This window comes from Ursus maritimus, unplaced genomic scaffold (genome assembly GCF_017311325.1).
Source record: "Ursus maritimus isolate PB19 unplaced genomic scaffold, ASM1731132v1 scaffold_5, whole genome shotgun sequence".
Classification (NCBI taxonomy): domain Eukaryota; kingdom Metazoa; phylum Chordata; class Mammalia; order Carnivora; family Ursidae; genus Ursus; species Ursus maritimus.
The window spans coordinates 54,890,640-54,909,141 of NW_024426663.1; the positions used below are offsets into that span (position 1 = coordinate 54,890,640).

The 18,502-nt window shown below is 38.3% G+C and overlaps 1 protein-coding gene across 1 annotated transcript in view; it reads right to left on the reverse strand.

The window, feature by feature from the left end:
• CTNNA1 (catenin alpha 1) overlaps window positions 1-18,502 on the reverse strand; it is a 172,265-nt gene that overhangs the window by 139,181 nt on the left and 14,582 nt on the right. The window contains exons 2-3 of the mRNA XM_040622383.1: window positions 7,433-7,539; window positions 5,746-5,941 (exon numbers count right to left, since the gene is read on the reverse strand). Coding sequence (XP_040478317.1) covers window positions 5,746-5,941; window positions 7,433-7,537 — 301 coding nt within the window. The 5' untranslated portion in view covers window positions 7,538-7,539. The remainder of the gene's footprint in view (window positions 1-5,745; window positions 5,942-7,432; window positions 7,540-18,502) is intronic.

Consider the following 18,502-nt stretch of genomic DNA (forward strand, 5'->3'; position numbering starts at 1 on the left):
AGATACATCTCCCCAAAACACCACTCTTCCTATTTCGTGTCACCCAGATGGCAGAACTTCTTAAAACAGGAAGAAGGTTAACGAGACATAGTTTAGTTTAATTTAAGAAGAAAAAGAGCTTTAAAAATAAACATAAAGCAATGCTGGGAAAAGCTGCCTTCCAGAGGTTAGCAAGTCCTGTGTCATTAGATAAATTCAAGTACAGGGAAACCTGAACCTCAAGACCTAGTCCAACCCTGGAGTCCTGATTCCCTATCATTTCCCTGAGAATTCTCCTTCACCTGGCATTCCAAACTATCCTCTAAAATCCTGCTCCAACCTCTTTCCCTCTGACCTTTCCTCCCAGCACCCCTCTCCAAGCTAGGCCCTAACTATTCCCCCATGCACATCAAGCATAGTCTGTTTTCCTAACTAGACGAATTTCTTTTTTTTTTTTTTTTTTTTTTTTTAAAGATTTTATTTATTTATTCAACAGAGATAGAGACAGCCAGCGAGAGAGGAAACACAAGCAGGGGGAGCGGGAGAGGAAGAAGCAGGCTCATGGCGGAAGAGCCTGACATGGGGCTCGATCCGACAACGCCGGGATCACGCCCTGAGCCGAAGGCAGACGCTTAACCGCTGTGCCACCCAGGCGCCCCTAACTAGACGAATTTCTTAACTAGATGACTTTTCCTCTCCCTCCCTTCAACTTTCATGATCCACCGTACCTTCAGGAAGCTTTTCCAATCCCATGCTTACTCTCCCATTCATGCTATTAATTTACTTTACATGTCCAACTGTCCTGCTTAAAAGCTCTGGGACAAACAGGAAAAAAAGCTTCCTATCTGCTAGCAGACAGTCTCTCTTGGTCAGAGACCACACAGTCACCCAGCCCTTTCCCCACTGTGGTTTCTCGGATACAAGATTTTTTCCCAGGAAATATGCTAATGTCCAGTACACCAATCATCTATCTCTTTGGCCCCTTTGCTGAGCACATTACCATTAGAAGCAGTGCAGGACTACACAAAGGTGTACCTCAGCTTCTTTGGGTCTTCTCCTTCAACCACCCAGAAATGTCCATGATGCAACAGCAAGTCTCTGATCTTGGTCTTTGAGATCCAACTGTGAAATATAACTATAGGATTTTTTAAAACTCTGTTCTAGTAGAAACTATTCCTCATCACTCTACTTCCAACCTACCATCACTTGTCCTCTTTTTTTAATGTTTGCCCTTTTTCAAACAAGTTTCATTTACATCTTTCCATCTCTGTCCCTTGGATGTCCCCTACCCAGCTAAGAACCCTCTTTTTCTCATCAGAACACTATTCAAGGATTCATAAAATACACTGATACTTTGTACGTACTATTATATATGTGTATATACATGTGTATATATATGTATGTATATACATACACACACACACACACACACACACACACACAAGATTTCCTTTTGGGGAGATGAAAACATTCTGGAATGAGAGAATGGTGACAGCTGCACCACTCCGTGAATATACTAAAACAACTGATGTATATACTTTAAAGGGGTGAATTTTATGTTATATGAATTGTATCTCAATTTTTTTAAGACTCTCCAACCCTACCCTGTATTTACATTTGGCACTGGGAAGGAAAACTCATTGTAATTTTTGAGACAAGAGCCTTTTCTCACACACTTCTTGGAGAATATAGTCAACTATCCTCTCTAAACAATTAAGTGCCTATCACGGATCAGGCACCATGACAGGAGCAGGAGAGAATGGTCACCAAACCAGCACAGAACCTGTCCTACTGGAGCCTGGAGAGAGGAAGATAACCAATTATCTAATTACCACTGTGATAAGAGCTAGGAAGAAAAAGTATAAGGTAAGAATGACCTAATCAGGGTAGGGGGTGTAGGGGTGGAAAGAGTCCCCCACCAAAAAGAGCACACCTAAGAGGCATGCATGTGTCTCAGCCCAGATAAGGTAAGTAGTTACTCAACAATTAGTTAGAGGTGATTGGCAGTAAAATGAAACTCCTAGGTCACAAGAATTTGGATGGCATGCAATTGGTAATTGGCTCCCATCTACCACAGGAGGCTCACATGTCCACTGCATTGGCCTTGGGTAAAGTGGCCCTGTATAAGCATATGAATGTTCTACCTACTGACGGTGTTAGTATGGTAAGGTTTTAACATACTCACAAATATTTGTGTTTATTATTCATGTAATCAGGGACAAATACAAAAAGAAAATTAAGTTATGCTGAAAAACTGTATACATTTAAGTCTCTTTATTAATGATTGCACAGAAAGCACAGCACTTGTACAAACTCAAAAATATAAAAAGTTTAACTTTCAGCTCAAAGTATTTTAAATATATACATAAATTGTTTCTTGAAAACAGTAAGCTCCTATCTTTAACTCTGTGAAAACCCTTATCTGAGGTCAGCTAACCAGAGCCTATGGGTCAAATCTGGCCCACCATCTGGTTTATAAATAAGTTCTATTGGAACACAGCCACGCCCATTTGTTTATACATAACCTATAGCCGCTTTCCCAACACGACTATAGAACTGAATAGTGTAAACAGAGACCTTAAAACCAGTAAAATCTAAAATATTTACTACTTGGCCCTTTACAAAAAAAAAAAAAAAACATTGCAAACATGTACTAAACAGAAATACTTCACATTGATTCAGAACAGAGAAATCTTATACACCCTTTAACAATGAAGTGTCCCAGTGGATAAGCAACAATCTCGAAATGCAAAGAATTCTAACTCTATTTTATAAGTCAATCCACCGTGGAGCTCTAGGTAAATCGTAATTAGCCTGTGTTTTACATACCAGTAACATTCAGAGCACTTAGGTCGGAGTTTCACATGAGTGCTCAGGACCACTGAAGCCAGGGCTAGGAAAGGTGTCTGTACTAATTATCTTTTGCTGCCTAACAAATTCCCCCAAAATTTGGTAGCTTAAAATAAACATTTACTATCTCCCAAGTCTTCTGTGGGTCAGGAATTTGGAGTTGGTTAGGGCTGCCATCTTTTAAAACTGACTGGAACTGGAGGATCTGCTTCTAAGGTGGCTTACTCAGAAGCCTGGCAAACTGGTCCTGACAGCTTCCCCCGAAGTGAATAATCCACGAGGAAGAGCCAGGCAGACACTATACTCTCTTTATGACTTTGCTTTGAAAGTAGATAATCTCTTCTACCATATTCTATTCTTTATAGAAGTGACAGTCTTTAAGTCAGGCTCCCATTTTTTAAGGGAGGGATGTCAAAGAATCTGCAAACATATTAATGTCACTACAGGGTTTTAAATGATGAGTAAACAGCTTCAGCAACATAACCAACAAGGCTTGGTTGATTAAAGAATATGCACTTAACCATTTTCATAACATGTACTTTGTTCTATTTATGAGAGGAGAGAGGTTTCATCACCACTTGTTAAGATTCTCAAAAAAAAAAAAAAAAGTAAGCCAACAGAAAAAAAAGCAAGGCACTTCAGATTTTCATATCTGATGCAGTAATGATGATGGGAGGCAGTTATATTTTTGTTTCAGCTTTTTTTTTTTTCCCCAAAGAGAAAAAGCAAGGAGAGAAGGCAAATTATGGTGAATAGATCATGATCATAAATAATTGCAAAGCTGGACTAGGACAGACAAGTACTTATGATTCAGAGCCACATAAAAGATTTTCTCAGATACAAATAAAAACAAGAAAACAGAAATTTAGATATGCATTCAAAACTGGGGGGGTTGGGGGGGGAGGGAGGTGCATGTATTATACCATGATGGCTACAAATTTGCATCAGAGAAATTTCCGAAACAAGGAACATATATAGAGTGAAATTAAAAGTTACCTGCAACAATTAAATGTATTTTCAAAATAAATGTCTTGGTTACTAGACTCAAGGAACAATTGGTGAAATTCATCAGGTGCTATTATTTTGAGGCAAAAAAGCCTGGGAGGAAACTTTCTCAGGGGACAATGAAGTAAGAGCCATTCTGATTTCCTTAACAAGAAGCTCAAAACTGTCCTGAACTGGACAATTTAACTGCTTTAAAATAAATTTATTCAAAGCCCACTCTAATGGGCTGATTAACATCCTCCAAAACTCATACCCACCCAGATCCTATGAATGTGGCCTTATATGCAAATAGGGTCTTTGTAGACATAATCAAGTAAAGATGAGGTCATACTGGATTCAGGGAGAACCCTAATTCAAAGCTTGATATGCTTGTAAGAGGAAACTTGTACACAGAGACACATAGGGACAATGCCATGTGACGAGACAACGAAAGAAGAGACTGGCATAACAAGTCTACAAGCCAAGGAATGCCAAGGACTGCTGGCAAACACAAGAAGCTAGGAGAGAACATGCAACAGATTCTTCCACTGATCCCCCAAGAAAGAAATCAATCCTGCTGACACCTTGATTTCAGATATCTGGCCTCCAGAACTGTGAGAGAATAATAAATTCCTGTTGTTCTAAGCCACCAAGTTTATAGTAATTTACGTTATGACAGCCCAAGATAACAATTACATCCACCCATATTACAGTTAGTAATATGGAATTTAAATGTCATCATTTACAATATTAGAAACATTTATCTTCAGTCTGAAAATTAAGAAAAATGTTTACCATTCAAGGTTCTTAGTTCACAAATTCAGAACAACTGGAGATAGCATGTCCATTTAATGCACTGCCCCTTTTTTGGGTACTGTCATAGGGATGAATGTGACATAAGACTCCAATGAATTATGCACATTACTATCAGCCATGAGAGATCCAGGGAGGGTCTCCCAAAGGTCAGTAAAGCAACTGTACAGAGTAAGAGCTCAGTTCACCTTACCTGATATCTAATAGCTTCATAAAAAACTGTCTTTGTTTGTCTCCTGCTGAACCAGAAGTTTAACACAAAACAGCAAGTTTCAAGAATTTAATGTTCCACATATAAAGTCTTCTCATCATACCTACAGCGTCACAGTAACGAGTTTTTCTAACAGGCACTATTGCCAAGCTGTGGGTTACAATTCCACTTTTTATTAATTCTGAGTTTCCCAAAAACAGGATTCCTTTAAGTCCAGATTTGTTTTTATTTCAAACTCAAACCACTTCAAGTATGCATGGCTAATTTAACATACCAGCCTGACAGAATGAAGCAACTTCTAGGGTATTTTCAGAATGGCTGGACATTTTTCCATTTTATCACCTCTGTATCATGCAAAAGAGGTATTACATAGGATGAAAGGTAAACTTCTGCCCCATTTATTTCCTATTAAACTGTTGTTGGAACATTTCTAAGACTCAACTATTACTCAGGATACCCAAGAGAAGTGGATTCAGATTCCCCAAATACAATGTTTCTTTGTTAGTGTCTCTCCTGATTAAAAGTGAAGCCAGTACAACTTAATCCATCTCCAATAAATAAATACTTAAAGTTACTGAGCAGGGGCGCCTGGGTGGCACAGCGGTTAAGCGTCTGCCTTCGGTTCAGGGCGTGATCCCAGCGTTATGGGATCGAGCCCCACATCAGGCTCCTCAGCTATGAGCCTGCTTCTTCCTCTCCCACTCCCCCTGCTTGTGTTCCCTCTCTCGCTGGCTGTCTCTATCTCTGTCAAATAAATAAATAAAATCTTTAAAAATAAATAAATAAATAAAGTTACTGAGCAACTGGCAGGCATAAGAATGAGAATAGTGGCCACAAAAAGTCACCTTCAAGGATTAATTTTCTAGAAAAGCCTGTATCTCTCTATATAAAAAGCAATAGTGACCTACCTTGTTTTCGAACATCTTCTACAGCAGCCACAAGCTCTTCCTTGAGAAACTGACTCTCCTTTGCAATTTTATCTCCCTTCTCCAAAAAATTCTCAGTTGCTTGTTCAACAGATGCAGCCAAAACATGGGCCTTCTTAGAACGGCCTCTCTTCTTATTCGAGGGCCCCTTACTATTGGTGTTTACCAGAGTTGTGACCTAAAAGTTTCATTTTTACAAATTAAACTGCAGTCAATTAAAATGAAAACAACAAAAAGATGACCATCTTTAAAGACAGGAATAGTAAATTATTCATAAGAAAATGAAATATCACATTTATAAATTCCACTAAGCATTAACAAATAACATACACTCTCCATATTTAAGATATACAACAACAATACTCAATTTAAGTCCCAAAATAATTTTGCTATCTCAATGTACAGGACAAAAAATATTTTAATTTTTCCAAACTTAGCATGGTTTTAGTTTCATTTTATGAATCAAAACCTGATTAGAAACATGTTAGACATCTCTACATGTCATCAAGAAGTCCCAGACAGGGGCGCCTGGGTGGCACAGCGGTTAAGCGTCTGCCTTCGGCTCAGGGCGTGATCCCGGCGTTAAGGGATCGAGCCCCACATCGGGCTCCTCCGCTATGAGCCTGCTTCTTCCTCTCCCACTCCCCCTGCTTGTGTTCCCTCTCTTGCTGGCTGTCTCTATCTCTGTCGAATAAATAAATAAAATCTTTTATTAAAAAAAAAAAAAAGAAGAAGAAGTCCCAGACAGAGGTCAACAACGAACTTGTTAGCTTTACATGGAGGTCACATTTTCCACTGTTTTCAACCTATGTAAAATATTTTAAGGTAACTTTCTTCTGATTTTGCTTCACAGTTTATTCAAACAAATGTCAGCAATTCATTAGTAAAGGTCCTTCACAAAGAAAGGAAGGACTGCCCCAAGTAGCCTACTGTGATGGTGCTTTAAGTCCCAGACCGTTAACCATCATTAATATATATAATACCAGATGATCTGTAGGTTGAAGATGACTACAGATTTGTTACTAGCATAGCTTGCCACACAAAAGACCTGCTTAGAGCTATACTGGAGGAGCTTCAAGAAGTAATTATTCATGAGTCTTACCACACACGTCTACGTTATATATATTAAAATATATAAATATATATGTATGCACGTATACATGTGTGTATGTATTTGTGATACTCACTGCTAACAATTAATGAAATGGCATCATACTGTGATATTTTTAACAGAACATACCAAACCTACACCCTCAAATTACCGGCTAACTGATCCTAGACAAGGAAAAGTCTGTCAAGCGTGGTAAAGAGACAACAGTCAAGGCTTTATAGCCTATCTTTCTTAAATATAACCTATAACTTCCAAGAAAAAAGTAATGCCAAGAAGCCATCTACAAAATACAAATATTTGGTAAGTTGTATTACATACCACTTATCCCCTCTTATTGCCAGTAAGACTCAAGAAAATGGCAGTAACTACGTTCCTAGAGGGTTAAATGAATGCATGTATAATATTTAAACAACTAGTGGCGCCACATCATCTAAATACGATCAACCTAAACTCAACTACTCAAATTAAAGCTTTGAGCTAAATTTGTTCTGTGTTTGTTTCCCAGGCCTACTGCTACGGAACCATATTAAAACTATGTATTTGTTTGCAGATTCTTACCTGTGTAACAAGAGGCTCCAACAGTCTTTCAACTGCCAGAGTCCTGATCTCTAAACTTTTGGGGTCCCATTTAAAGTTTATGTTGCCTGCGTGGACAGAAGTCATTTCTAAAAAAGAAACAGAAGGTAAAAGTGAGACAAACGTCAAATACAAACATGAAATATATGACAAGTCTTCTCCTACTTTTAAAAAGGACTTTTTACATCAACAAAGCTTAATTACAGATGGGAAAAAAATTCTTACTAGCCTGCACAAGAGGGCCTAGTAACTCTTAACCTCTTACACTTTCAAATGTTGAGCTTGTGAACAGTAGAGGTACTTACAAGAGGCACTCCCCAACACACAGAGCTCTTTCCCTTTGGGCTTCTCTGGCACCAAGACATTTCTACTTTGTTTTTCCACACCAACTTAGAAGCTGATGTGAATGAAGGCCTGATTCTGATTTTTCTTACTCCACAACATTTATAGTACAGTATTACCCAAAAGGCATAACTCCTTCATTTTTTGATGAATTCTCAGAGAATATCTTGTCTTACTCTATTAAAACAAAATGCTGGGGCGCCTGGGTGGCTCAGTCGTTAAGTGTCTGCCTTCGTCAGGGCGTGATCTCAGCATTCTGGGATCCAGCCCCACACATCAGGCTCCTCTGCTGGGAGCCTGCTTCTTCCTCTCCCACTCCCCCTGCTTGTGCTCCCTCTCTCGCTGGCTCTACCTCTCTCTGTCAAATAAATAAGTGAAATCTTTAAAAAACAAAACAAAAAAAAAAACCCATAATGCTTAAGTCTGCTGCCCCCTGCACCTACAGCTATTATCACTCATAGCCAGAAGAAATTTCAAGTCGCACTTAGTCAAGTATCAATGTATCAGTGTCAAGGTAAACTTCCATTAGAGGCTTTAAGACTAGGGGGGAAAGACTTCAACAAAAACACCAGTGTCTGCTTCTAAAATAGTGCCTAAAAGATAAAAGAAAAAAAAAAAAAAAGACAGGAGGTACATAACTGAAGTAAACACTGAATATAAACTTGCTAGACAACCAATTTGATATTTAAAACCTTAAAAGAATGTGTTCTTATGACCCAGAAATTCTACTTCTAGAATTTTATTCTAAAGGAAAAATCAAGGTGCATAAAAACTTGGATACAATGATGCTCACAACAGCACTGCATATAATCATTAAAAATTATAAACTACCTAAATTTCAGAGATCACTGAATAAATAAATCACATAACCAACCACACAATACTGAACCGCTCTTAAAAAACGTTTACAAAATTTAGGGGAAAAAAAAGTGTTCTCACTATCCAGGTCATTATTTCTATTAAATACCAATGGCCATTAAAGGGAACCAGGGTTCCTCCCAGACCGGCAGGGGGGTGGAGGGGTGGGGTGTGCTTTCAGGTCTGAGCTATCCTATTCTGCAGAAAGCAAAGAAGGGTACAAAGACTAACCTATCAAAACACAGAGGAACCAAAGGCTCCACCGGCCAATTTATGATATTAAATATCAAAAAACATGACAACTGCAACTGCCTGATTGATAGGCAGTTGGTAAGTACATAGAAAAATATCCTATGACCACAGAGATTCTCAAAAGAAAAGGGGAATTTCTTTACCATAAATGTAGAATAGAATTAGAAAACGACCATTTTGCAAACCCCAGTGTAGTAACTGACTGAGGCAAAGATTATCAATGGATGTTAACACCATTAAGTGAAAGGCTACTGGGGAAAAGGATACTCGTAATGTGCCAAAGTATCACTTGACAAGTTACTTACTAATTACAGGGGCCAAGACACACCTTTACAAATTTGAGATCTAATGGCCACCCTCTTAAACAGATAACTAAACTTAGCATCACTAATAATGACACACCTGATTTTATATGCCTCCCAATATGAAGAAATGTATTACCTATTAAGTACTCTTGATGAAAAAAAAGCTTTAAAAGTTTTTCAAGAGCCTCAGTGTTACTATAAAATGAGTAGTTGTGCAACAGCAAAAATAAATGTTTAACTAGAGTCTACTGAAGCCTCTATGTAGGGATTCAAAACCTTTTTTCAATGCCCTGGATCCTTCTGGCAGTCTAGTAAAGCCTAAAGACCAATGTCTGTCCAACAGAAATACAGTGTAAGCCACCTAAGTAATTTTTAATTTTTTAGTAGCAACATTAAAAAGAAATGAATGACTGTACACAATACATCCAAAAAATTATTTTAGCATATAAACATATTTTTAAATTATTAGAGATATTTTACATAAGTACTAGGTGTCAAAATCTGGGATTTGCTTTACACTCAGGGAACATTTAAAGTCAGAGAAGTCACATTTTCACCTGTTCTAAGAGCCATCTGTAGCTAGTGGCTTCCATACTGAATAGGGCAGCTATAAGACCCTTTCTTACAAGTTTTTCAAATGCATAAAACACAATCCAAAGGATTACAAAGGAAACACATATAGTGAAATTTAGTTATCGAGATACTTTACAAATGGATGATACAGTAATATATGTGCTTCTTTATTAAGTAAAACTTAGCAAGAAATCTGACAACTACTTCAAAGTAACAATAAACATGCACATTTTTCAAGGGAATGTTATAATTATTTCAGAAATGAAAAGCACTGAGATTCCTACTGGTGACAAAATTACAGATTCAATTGAAAACTGTAGTTTGTTATCGACACTAATAATAGAAATGCTAAATTCCTGTTAATAGTGAAAACAAGACAAAATTTTTCCAATCCAAAATCACTGCAGGTTAAAAAACCTGGCTTAGACTCAATGTCAAGCTTATAGGGGATACAGAAACATGGTAAGCAACACCATGGGAAAACACAAATCCAGAATGTAGGGTACCTTATAAGATAAAATGGCCTCAATTCTTCAGAAAGTCAGTATTTTGGGGGAGAGAGTGAGAAGACTATCCTAGACTGAAAGACTGAAGAGACATAAGAAATCTCATGCAATACATGTACCCTGTTTAGACAACAGTTTGAGACAAGCAGCTATTAAGACATTTGTAAGGAAACTGGTCTTAAATACTTACTAAATATTAAATGTTATTATGGAATTACTGCTCAATTTCGTAGGTGTGATAATGAAATTGTGGCTATGTAGAAAAATGACAATTTCTAGGAGATGCATGCTGAAATACTTAGGGGTGAAATGTAAAAATGTCTGCAACTTAACAGTTCAGAAAAAGAAAATATACATATACAGATCAAGGAATCATGAAAAAATACTCCTAACTATTAAATCTAGGTAGAGGACACATGAATGGGTGTTCTCAGATTTATTCTTTTAGCTTCTTTGTATACCTGAAATTTCTCATCTAATAAAATGGGGAGGATGTTATAGAAGTTTATGAGAAAATGTTCAAAATACACTACTGAAGACGATAAAGAGATTTCAAAACAATATAAAATATGACCGCAGGAAGGAATAAAGATATCTAGATGTATAAACCAAAAATTAACAAATGTTATTTCTAAAGTGGGGATTATGGATAGTTTTAACATTCTTTTTGCTTGCTGCATTTTTTGATATTATAAAAATCACACAGGCATTTAGAAAAAGTTACTTTTGTAATTAAAAGAGCAGAATCTTCATTTTATAATCTTTACAGGAGGACAATACAATCAAAAGGCATGTTTGATCATCATTTAACCACTTTGAACTTCCTTACTCATTTACAAAATAAGATAATCATTACCTTCGGAGGGCTTTCCCGAAGATTAAATTAAACAGATTACGATCTAGTCAATAAAATGAAAACCCAGGCTAATAAGAATAAAGGAGAAGTTCTTCCATACAATAGGAAACTAATAAATGTAGGGGAATAATGGGTTTAGAAAAATCTCCATTTAGAAACCATCATAATAATAACCGATTCAGTCAAGAATCATCCTGAATGCTAAACCAAGTGGTTGAAAGTTTACAAAGAGGGGCACCTGGGTGGCTCAGATGGTTAAGTGTCTGCCTTCCGCTCAGGTCATGATCCCAGGGTCCTGGGATCAAGCCCTGCATCCGGCTCCCTGCTCAGTGGGGAGACTGCTTCTCCTTCTCCCTCTACTGCTCCCCCTGCTTGTGCTCTCTCGCTCTGTCAAATAAATAAATAAAATCTTAAAAAATAATAATAAAGTTTTACCAAAAAAAAAAAAGTTTACAAAGAAACTGATTATTTACATATTCTCATGGTAGTTCTCAACAGATTATTTACTGATTACAAAGGAGGGGGGGTTATAGTAACTTTAAAGTGGAAAAACTTGGCAGACACCTTAACCAAGTGATCAAAATCAACATCTACAATAAGACAAACTGACATCATATACCTCCTGACACGATACACTGAGAAGGACATAACATCACTTTGGTATTTCCTACCAAAACTACATAGCCTCAATCTTGTCATGAGGAAACCTCAAACACAAAGTGAGGCATAGTCTACAAAATAATTGGCTATAGTCTTCAAAGATATCAAGGTTGGAAAACCAAAGATAGACTGAGAAGTTCTTCCACACTAAAGGAGGCTAAAGAGACATGACAACTAAATGCAGTAATCCTGGAATGAAACTGTATTTGGAGGGAAAAAAAATTGAGACAAATGACAAAATCTAAGCAGGTTCTAAATTGGGCATCATATTTGCATATTTTCATCATTATACTGTAGTTATGTCCTTGTTGCATGTAATGGACATGGTATCTGCAACTTATTCTCATATGGTTCAAAAACATAATGCATTAAGTATGTTGCATATACAGAGAGGAATGCAAAGTGGATGGGAGAGTGAGAAGAAGAAAGGGAGGGAAGGAGGAAGAAGAGACACAGGAAGAGAGGGAAATGAAGGGAGATTAGGTGGAAAGAGAGTGAGGGGTAGAAGGAGAATGGAGAAGTGAGCAGAAGTAGAGAGGGAAGCAAAGGGGAGGAGAAGAAGGTTAAGAGGAGAAAGAAGAGCAGCAGACAGGGAGAAAAGCAGGAAGGGAGAGGAAGGAGACAGAAGAGGTAGAAGGATGTCTTGAAATGTGGCTAGAGTGGCCGAGGGATTAATTTCATTTTATTTCATTTTTAATTAATGTTGAACAGTCACTAGTGACTATCTTATCAGACAGCACAGTTCTAGACTCTACAGACAGCAACATCAACACCTGAATTCTATACATTAAAATGACAACTAGGACAAGGTAGAACTGCACATGTCTATGATTAGCCCCCTCTTGACAACTTCAACATAAAAATGTCTGTGTCTTCTCCCATAAACGCATGCGTGAGGCACAAATATGTAGGCCCTTTAGATATTTTTGAAAACGTTAGTGCAGGCATCATCTAACATTTCACAGGTTTATCTAAGCATCAAAACATTCCAGAATCACTGGAGATGGGATGCCAAAAGAAATCTGGATTTGCTTAATCTGGTAACACAGAATGCCAGTTTCCAGGAAATTTGTTTCACTGCAAGTAGGCAAAATTGCTCTCTACACTTAAATTATGTCAGGCCTACATTTTGGTTTTTAAAGGTTATTTGTCCACGAAACTGATCAACCCAAGTCAGTAAGCCTTAGGAGATGGAGCACTCTAGATTGCTAAAGGGCTGACAACAGCTAAAGCAAATGTCATCAAATGTCACAGATAAGACATTTCAGAAAGAAGGATCTGCCCCACGGACCCTGCATTCCTGTACCCTAGCATTCCATAGCTATTGCATCAACACAAATAAAACAGAAAACCTTTCAAGGGTAGTAGAGGAAGGTGCCAAGAGATAAGTGAAGCTGGGTCCAAGTAGACATGTGGTCACATCTGTGTTTTAGTTATTAAACAAGTACAACAACGTAACAATTCACCTTCCCAAAGAAATAAACTCTTCCATTTTTTTTCTCGAAATAAGAAGTTTTCTTGAAAAGGAGCCCAGAGAAGGAACGTTAGCCCAACCCCTGCCTGGGGAAAGGGACTAGGCAACTTTTGAAAACCAGCAAATCAAGGTCCATACCGCACAACTGCATTCCTAATGCTTTTATTTATTATTTATTTTTAAGATTTTATTTATTTGAGAGTGAAAGAGAGCGAGCACAAGCAGGGAGAGGGAGGACAAGCAGACTCTGGGCTGAGCACAGAATCCAATGCAGGGCTCGATCTCATGACCCTAAGATCATGACCTGAGCCAAAATCCAAAGTCAGACTCTTAACCAACTGAGCCACCTAGGCGCCCCTTTTCCTAATGCTTTAGAATCCACAACTCGGGCCCACTTTTCCTTCATGAGCAAAAGTGGGGCCCAAGATGAGACTCCTGAGCAGAGAAACAGAGTCTCAGGCCATAGGGAAGCCACCGAAGAGCAGAAGGCTGTTTTATAAGTCTGTGAAGATTGGGCAGACCAAGTCACAAAAAGAAAAAAAATGGTTTCTCTGAAACTTGGAAGAAAAACTAGCTTTGGGGCTTAAAGAACAAGAGCATCCTGAAGATTTGTACACTTGCTGAAAATAAAAACATTCTTCAAAAAAAAGCCTACTTGGTCTTTTGTTTTTATTTTGATACTTTGGGGTACAAAATAATTCCACTTTCTTCTTAACTTGGAAAAAAGGCAAAGTGTAAGAACAATAATGAGTTGCAAATGACACCTGACCTCTCAGGGAGACCATTAGGAGAGGCCAGGACAGGTAAATGGGGAAAGCACACACCCAGCTGCCCATTAGCTCCAGGGAGGCACTCTCTATCATGCAGATAGAGTATGGTTGGCGGATTATACAATTTTTTCAAGACACCCAGAGACACAGATTTTTAAGTGAAGCCTCACAACTTTAGTGTGAGCAACTCACTCCAAAACATTTTACCGCTGCGTAGGACAAACAAAAAACGTCTGAGTACTGTTTGCCCTGTTGGTCAAAACTGCAACCAATGAACAAGTTCTCCCCTAAAGTCCCTTCCAGTTCTGTATTCCAGAACTCTACATACTGTTAAGTCATATCTCTGAGGAGGTCTCCAATCTCCACATACAAATTCACCAGATTTCAGCTGCTGCTAAAAGTGTTAAGGCAAAGGACTCACTCACTCACTCACATTGAAAAACTTGAAATATACTGACACTTGAAAATTGAGAACCCATTCAGTGTGTTTTCAAGTCTTTCAATAACCATGATGGAAGCAGACTGCCTTGTGCAGCACCTTTAATCAAAGGCCCTGCCAAGAGTGATGCTGAACATTATTAAACTATACTACAGAGCCAATTAATTTATGCTTTTGGTGATCCCAACCCAAAAAGGATTTCAGAAAGTAGAAGTAGAGCATTTAAAATCTAATGAGAGTATGTTCTCTGGACAGAACATGCCTTTCTGGTACCAGCTTTGTCACTAACTTACTTTCTGACCTTGGGCAAGTCACGTCACATTTCTGGATCCTCAGTTTTCTCATCTATAAAATGAAAGGGGATGAATTCTAGGCTCCAAGTCCTTCCGGGACTGAAATTCTATATTCCTTTCATTTATGTTATCTCTCAATAGCTTTTAAATTAATGTATTAAGTGCAATTTCTCCCAGGTTTAGGCTGTTGTCTTCCTAGCTATATTTTAAGTTCAAGGACAGTAACTATGCTTATGCTTCTTTATATCCCTTACGTTACTGGCAAGCTGTTTTATGCAGAGCAGACACAGTATTAGTTGAACTGAATTCATGCAAACTGATTTTAAAATATTTACATGCCTACCAAGACAAAGCTCCTGCCTTAATCTTAGTCATATCTTCTGCTTCTCTACAATTAATGGTATTGTTTAGAGTGGCTAAACAAATAACTTTTAAACTCTTGGCAGTTTCTAGTTTTCCAATTAACTTACAGAGCACTCCTTCACAAGATCTATTACAATACCTACTAGAGCCAGCCAACCTTAATGAATTACAGCAAGCTTAGGTTTCTCCAGGAGGGATCATGCTTAGTGGAACTAAATAAAAACTTAAACTGCAGTTATTCAGTCTTCATTACCTTATTTATAAATAGCAATCCTGGCTATTACGCAAAAGTTTGCTATAAATTCAGAAAGGGGCAGAGATGTAGGCGTTTGACTAGCTATCTTTATGATAGAAAGAGAAATGGAGAAGCAACGAGCAGAAAATAAAAGCATAGTTCCATCAGAACCGAGGAGGCTGATTGTTGGCAAACTGCCTCATTCGTGCAAAGAGCTTACATACCTTCTCTAAAGACATTAAATGTTCATTTACAACAGAATAGCCACATCATTCTTAAAACCTGTCTGCTCCAAAGCTTTAGAATATCCTTACCTTGCTACTGGATGCCATTTTTTTTTTTAACAGCAAGGTTAAGCTAATACAATGTTAAGATGGTTCATTTATATGCAAATCAGGAAATTTTAAAATTAAAAGTACCCACAGTAACGGTTAACTGTCACACTGCACAAGATACAGGATTGTGGATTACTCCGTGCAGTAACAAGGATGCCAGGCTTCATCTGCATTAAACAGAGTTAACACAGCTGTTGGAATCTCAACTCTCAAATCTCCCACTAGCTGTCAAAAACAAAAAAACAAAAAAACAACACACCAAGGTAACCCTTATAATTAAGACTCACTCTGACACACGCCTATTTTACTAAATTCCCTCCCACCAAGGCTGCCATTTTCTTCAAAAATGTAAACAGGTTGGGGACAGAGGCAGAGGAGGAAGGAGGGGCAAGAAAATAAGAGGTATAAAAACACAGATGGTTCATGTAAACAAAAAGAATACTTGTTTTTTCCCCCAAAATGCAGTTTCTTTCTAAACACAAGTACAATATCATCATCAAAAAAAAAGGCGGGGGGCAAAGCTTAACCTTGGTCAAAACAGAAGGCCAAAATCAGAGTCAAAAGTTTCCTGACTACTGCAAAGTAACTGGGTTCCATAAACCACGATTTCTATGGGATCAATTCATCATACCCAAATACGTTTTATATCAGGCACTTATATGGCACACAATAGCTGTCACTCTTTTAGGTATACAAATATATAAGAAAAAGGACACTTTATTATTTTTTAAAGATCATGGTGATCATTATTTTATAAAAATTACAATTTTTTTTTAAAATTTATTTGACATACAGCGAGCACAAGTCGGGGGAAGAGCAGGCAGAGGGAAAGGGAGAAGCAGGCTCCCCGCCAAGCAGGAAGCCCGATGCAGGGCTAGATCCCAGGACACTGGGATCATGACCTGAGCTGAAGGCAGATGCTTAACCGACTGAGCCACCCAGGCCCCCCCCACAATTTCTTTTAATTATAATAAAAGAGTTAATCACTTTTACTTTGTTCCTTTCTTGTTTTAAGAGCACCAAAGACAATGAGAAAACACAGAACAGCTGAATGAAAACTGTCATGCCACAAGCAACGGGAGACACAATGATTACCAAAAGCACTAAGCAAAGGACAGAAAAAACAATATTCAGTCAACCATTTAGCCACTCCCTCAGTAATTATTTGAGTGCCTTTTCCATACAAGCATTATTCCAGACAGCATGGAACAAAACTAGAAAAATCTGCCTTCATGAAACAACACTATAGTAATGGCATAATTAGAAAATGAGACTAAGGCACCTGGATGGCTCAGTCAGTTAAGCATCAGCCTTCAGCTCAGGTCATGATCTCCAGGTTCTAAGATTGAGCCGCACATGGCACTCTCTGCTCAGTAGAGAGCCTGCTTCTCCTTCTGCCCCTTCCCCTGCTCCTGTGCTCTCTCCCTCTCTACTAAGTAAAATCTTTAATTAATTAAAATAAAGTAAGAAAATGGGACTATACTAGGACTAGGAAGAAAATTAAGCAGGACAAAGGTAATGGCATTAGGTAGGGTTTTTCAAGGGCCTATCTTGGTAACATTTGAACTACAATCTCAAAGTTAAGGAAGAGTGACTGAGTATCTGAAAGAACAATACTGCAGGCTAACTTAACATAGACAAGGCACCATCTCCCAGGACTTAAAGAGAAGGCCAATGTGGCTGGAGCACAGAGCAAGAAGAGGTAAGAGATCAAGGGAAGGGGAAAAAAAAAAAAAAAGTTCCAGAGCTGCTGAGTGACTGTTTACAGTATGAACCGGATATCTATATTCTTTTACTTAGCTTCCACCCCATATGGCTGAGGCATTAACAATGGAAGTGTGTTCCAGGGAAAGCTGCACGAAGCCATCATAACAGACAAGTGATTATGAATGCACAGGAAGTCCCTGTTTTCATAAGAAACTGGAAGACACTGGTCAAAAAAGCAAGTAAGATGAAACCAGCATCTGGACTGAAGGCACCAGAGAAAACAGAGACAAAGGGAAAAGAGGTTTTTGTTTTAGAACAATGGGACTAAAAGGCAGAGAAACTTTTCATACAGCTGAGGAGAAGCCCACAGGAAGAGAGCTGTATTTTTCTTGGACAGAGGAGAAACGATGCCTGAACTTGGATTGAGATTAGGAAATTACCCAGACTGAGTGACAAAATAAGAAAGAACTGCCTCTAAAACGTACACTGTAGTATATACTTTTTAAGATTTTATTTATTTGACAGAGAGAGAGAGAGAGAGACAGCGAGAGCGGGAACACAAGCAGGGGGACTGGAAGAGGGAGAAGCAGGCTTCCCGCTGAGCAGGAAGCCTGATGCAGGGCTCCATCCCAGGACTCTGGGATCATGACCCAAGCGGAAGGCAGACGCTTAACAACTGAGCTACCCAGGCACCCCTGTAGTATATACTTTTGATTACCTATTTTGTCTTTCACTGACTAACGAACTACCATATCCTGGGATCCTGCTAGGTGCAAGAGACACAAAGACTAATTAGAAATCCCTATCAGATCATCACAGCAATTAAGTACTGTGGGGGCCAGGGGCAAGTGTCCCCAAGATGGGCCACTTTGTCATGAACATTATTTTGAATTAAAAGCAATCAAAACCCAGCAGATACAGGAAAAGCTCTTAACTTCCTGCTAAATTTGTCTGCTCGTATAAAGAAGAGAGCTGTTAACAGATTCCTCTTTACCTGAGAAGCTTATCTACTTAATAAGACAACCTTTGTTTTCCAAATATTTCCTTTTACCTTCCTTTTAATGGTCTTTCTCCCCTTTGTACC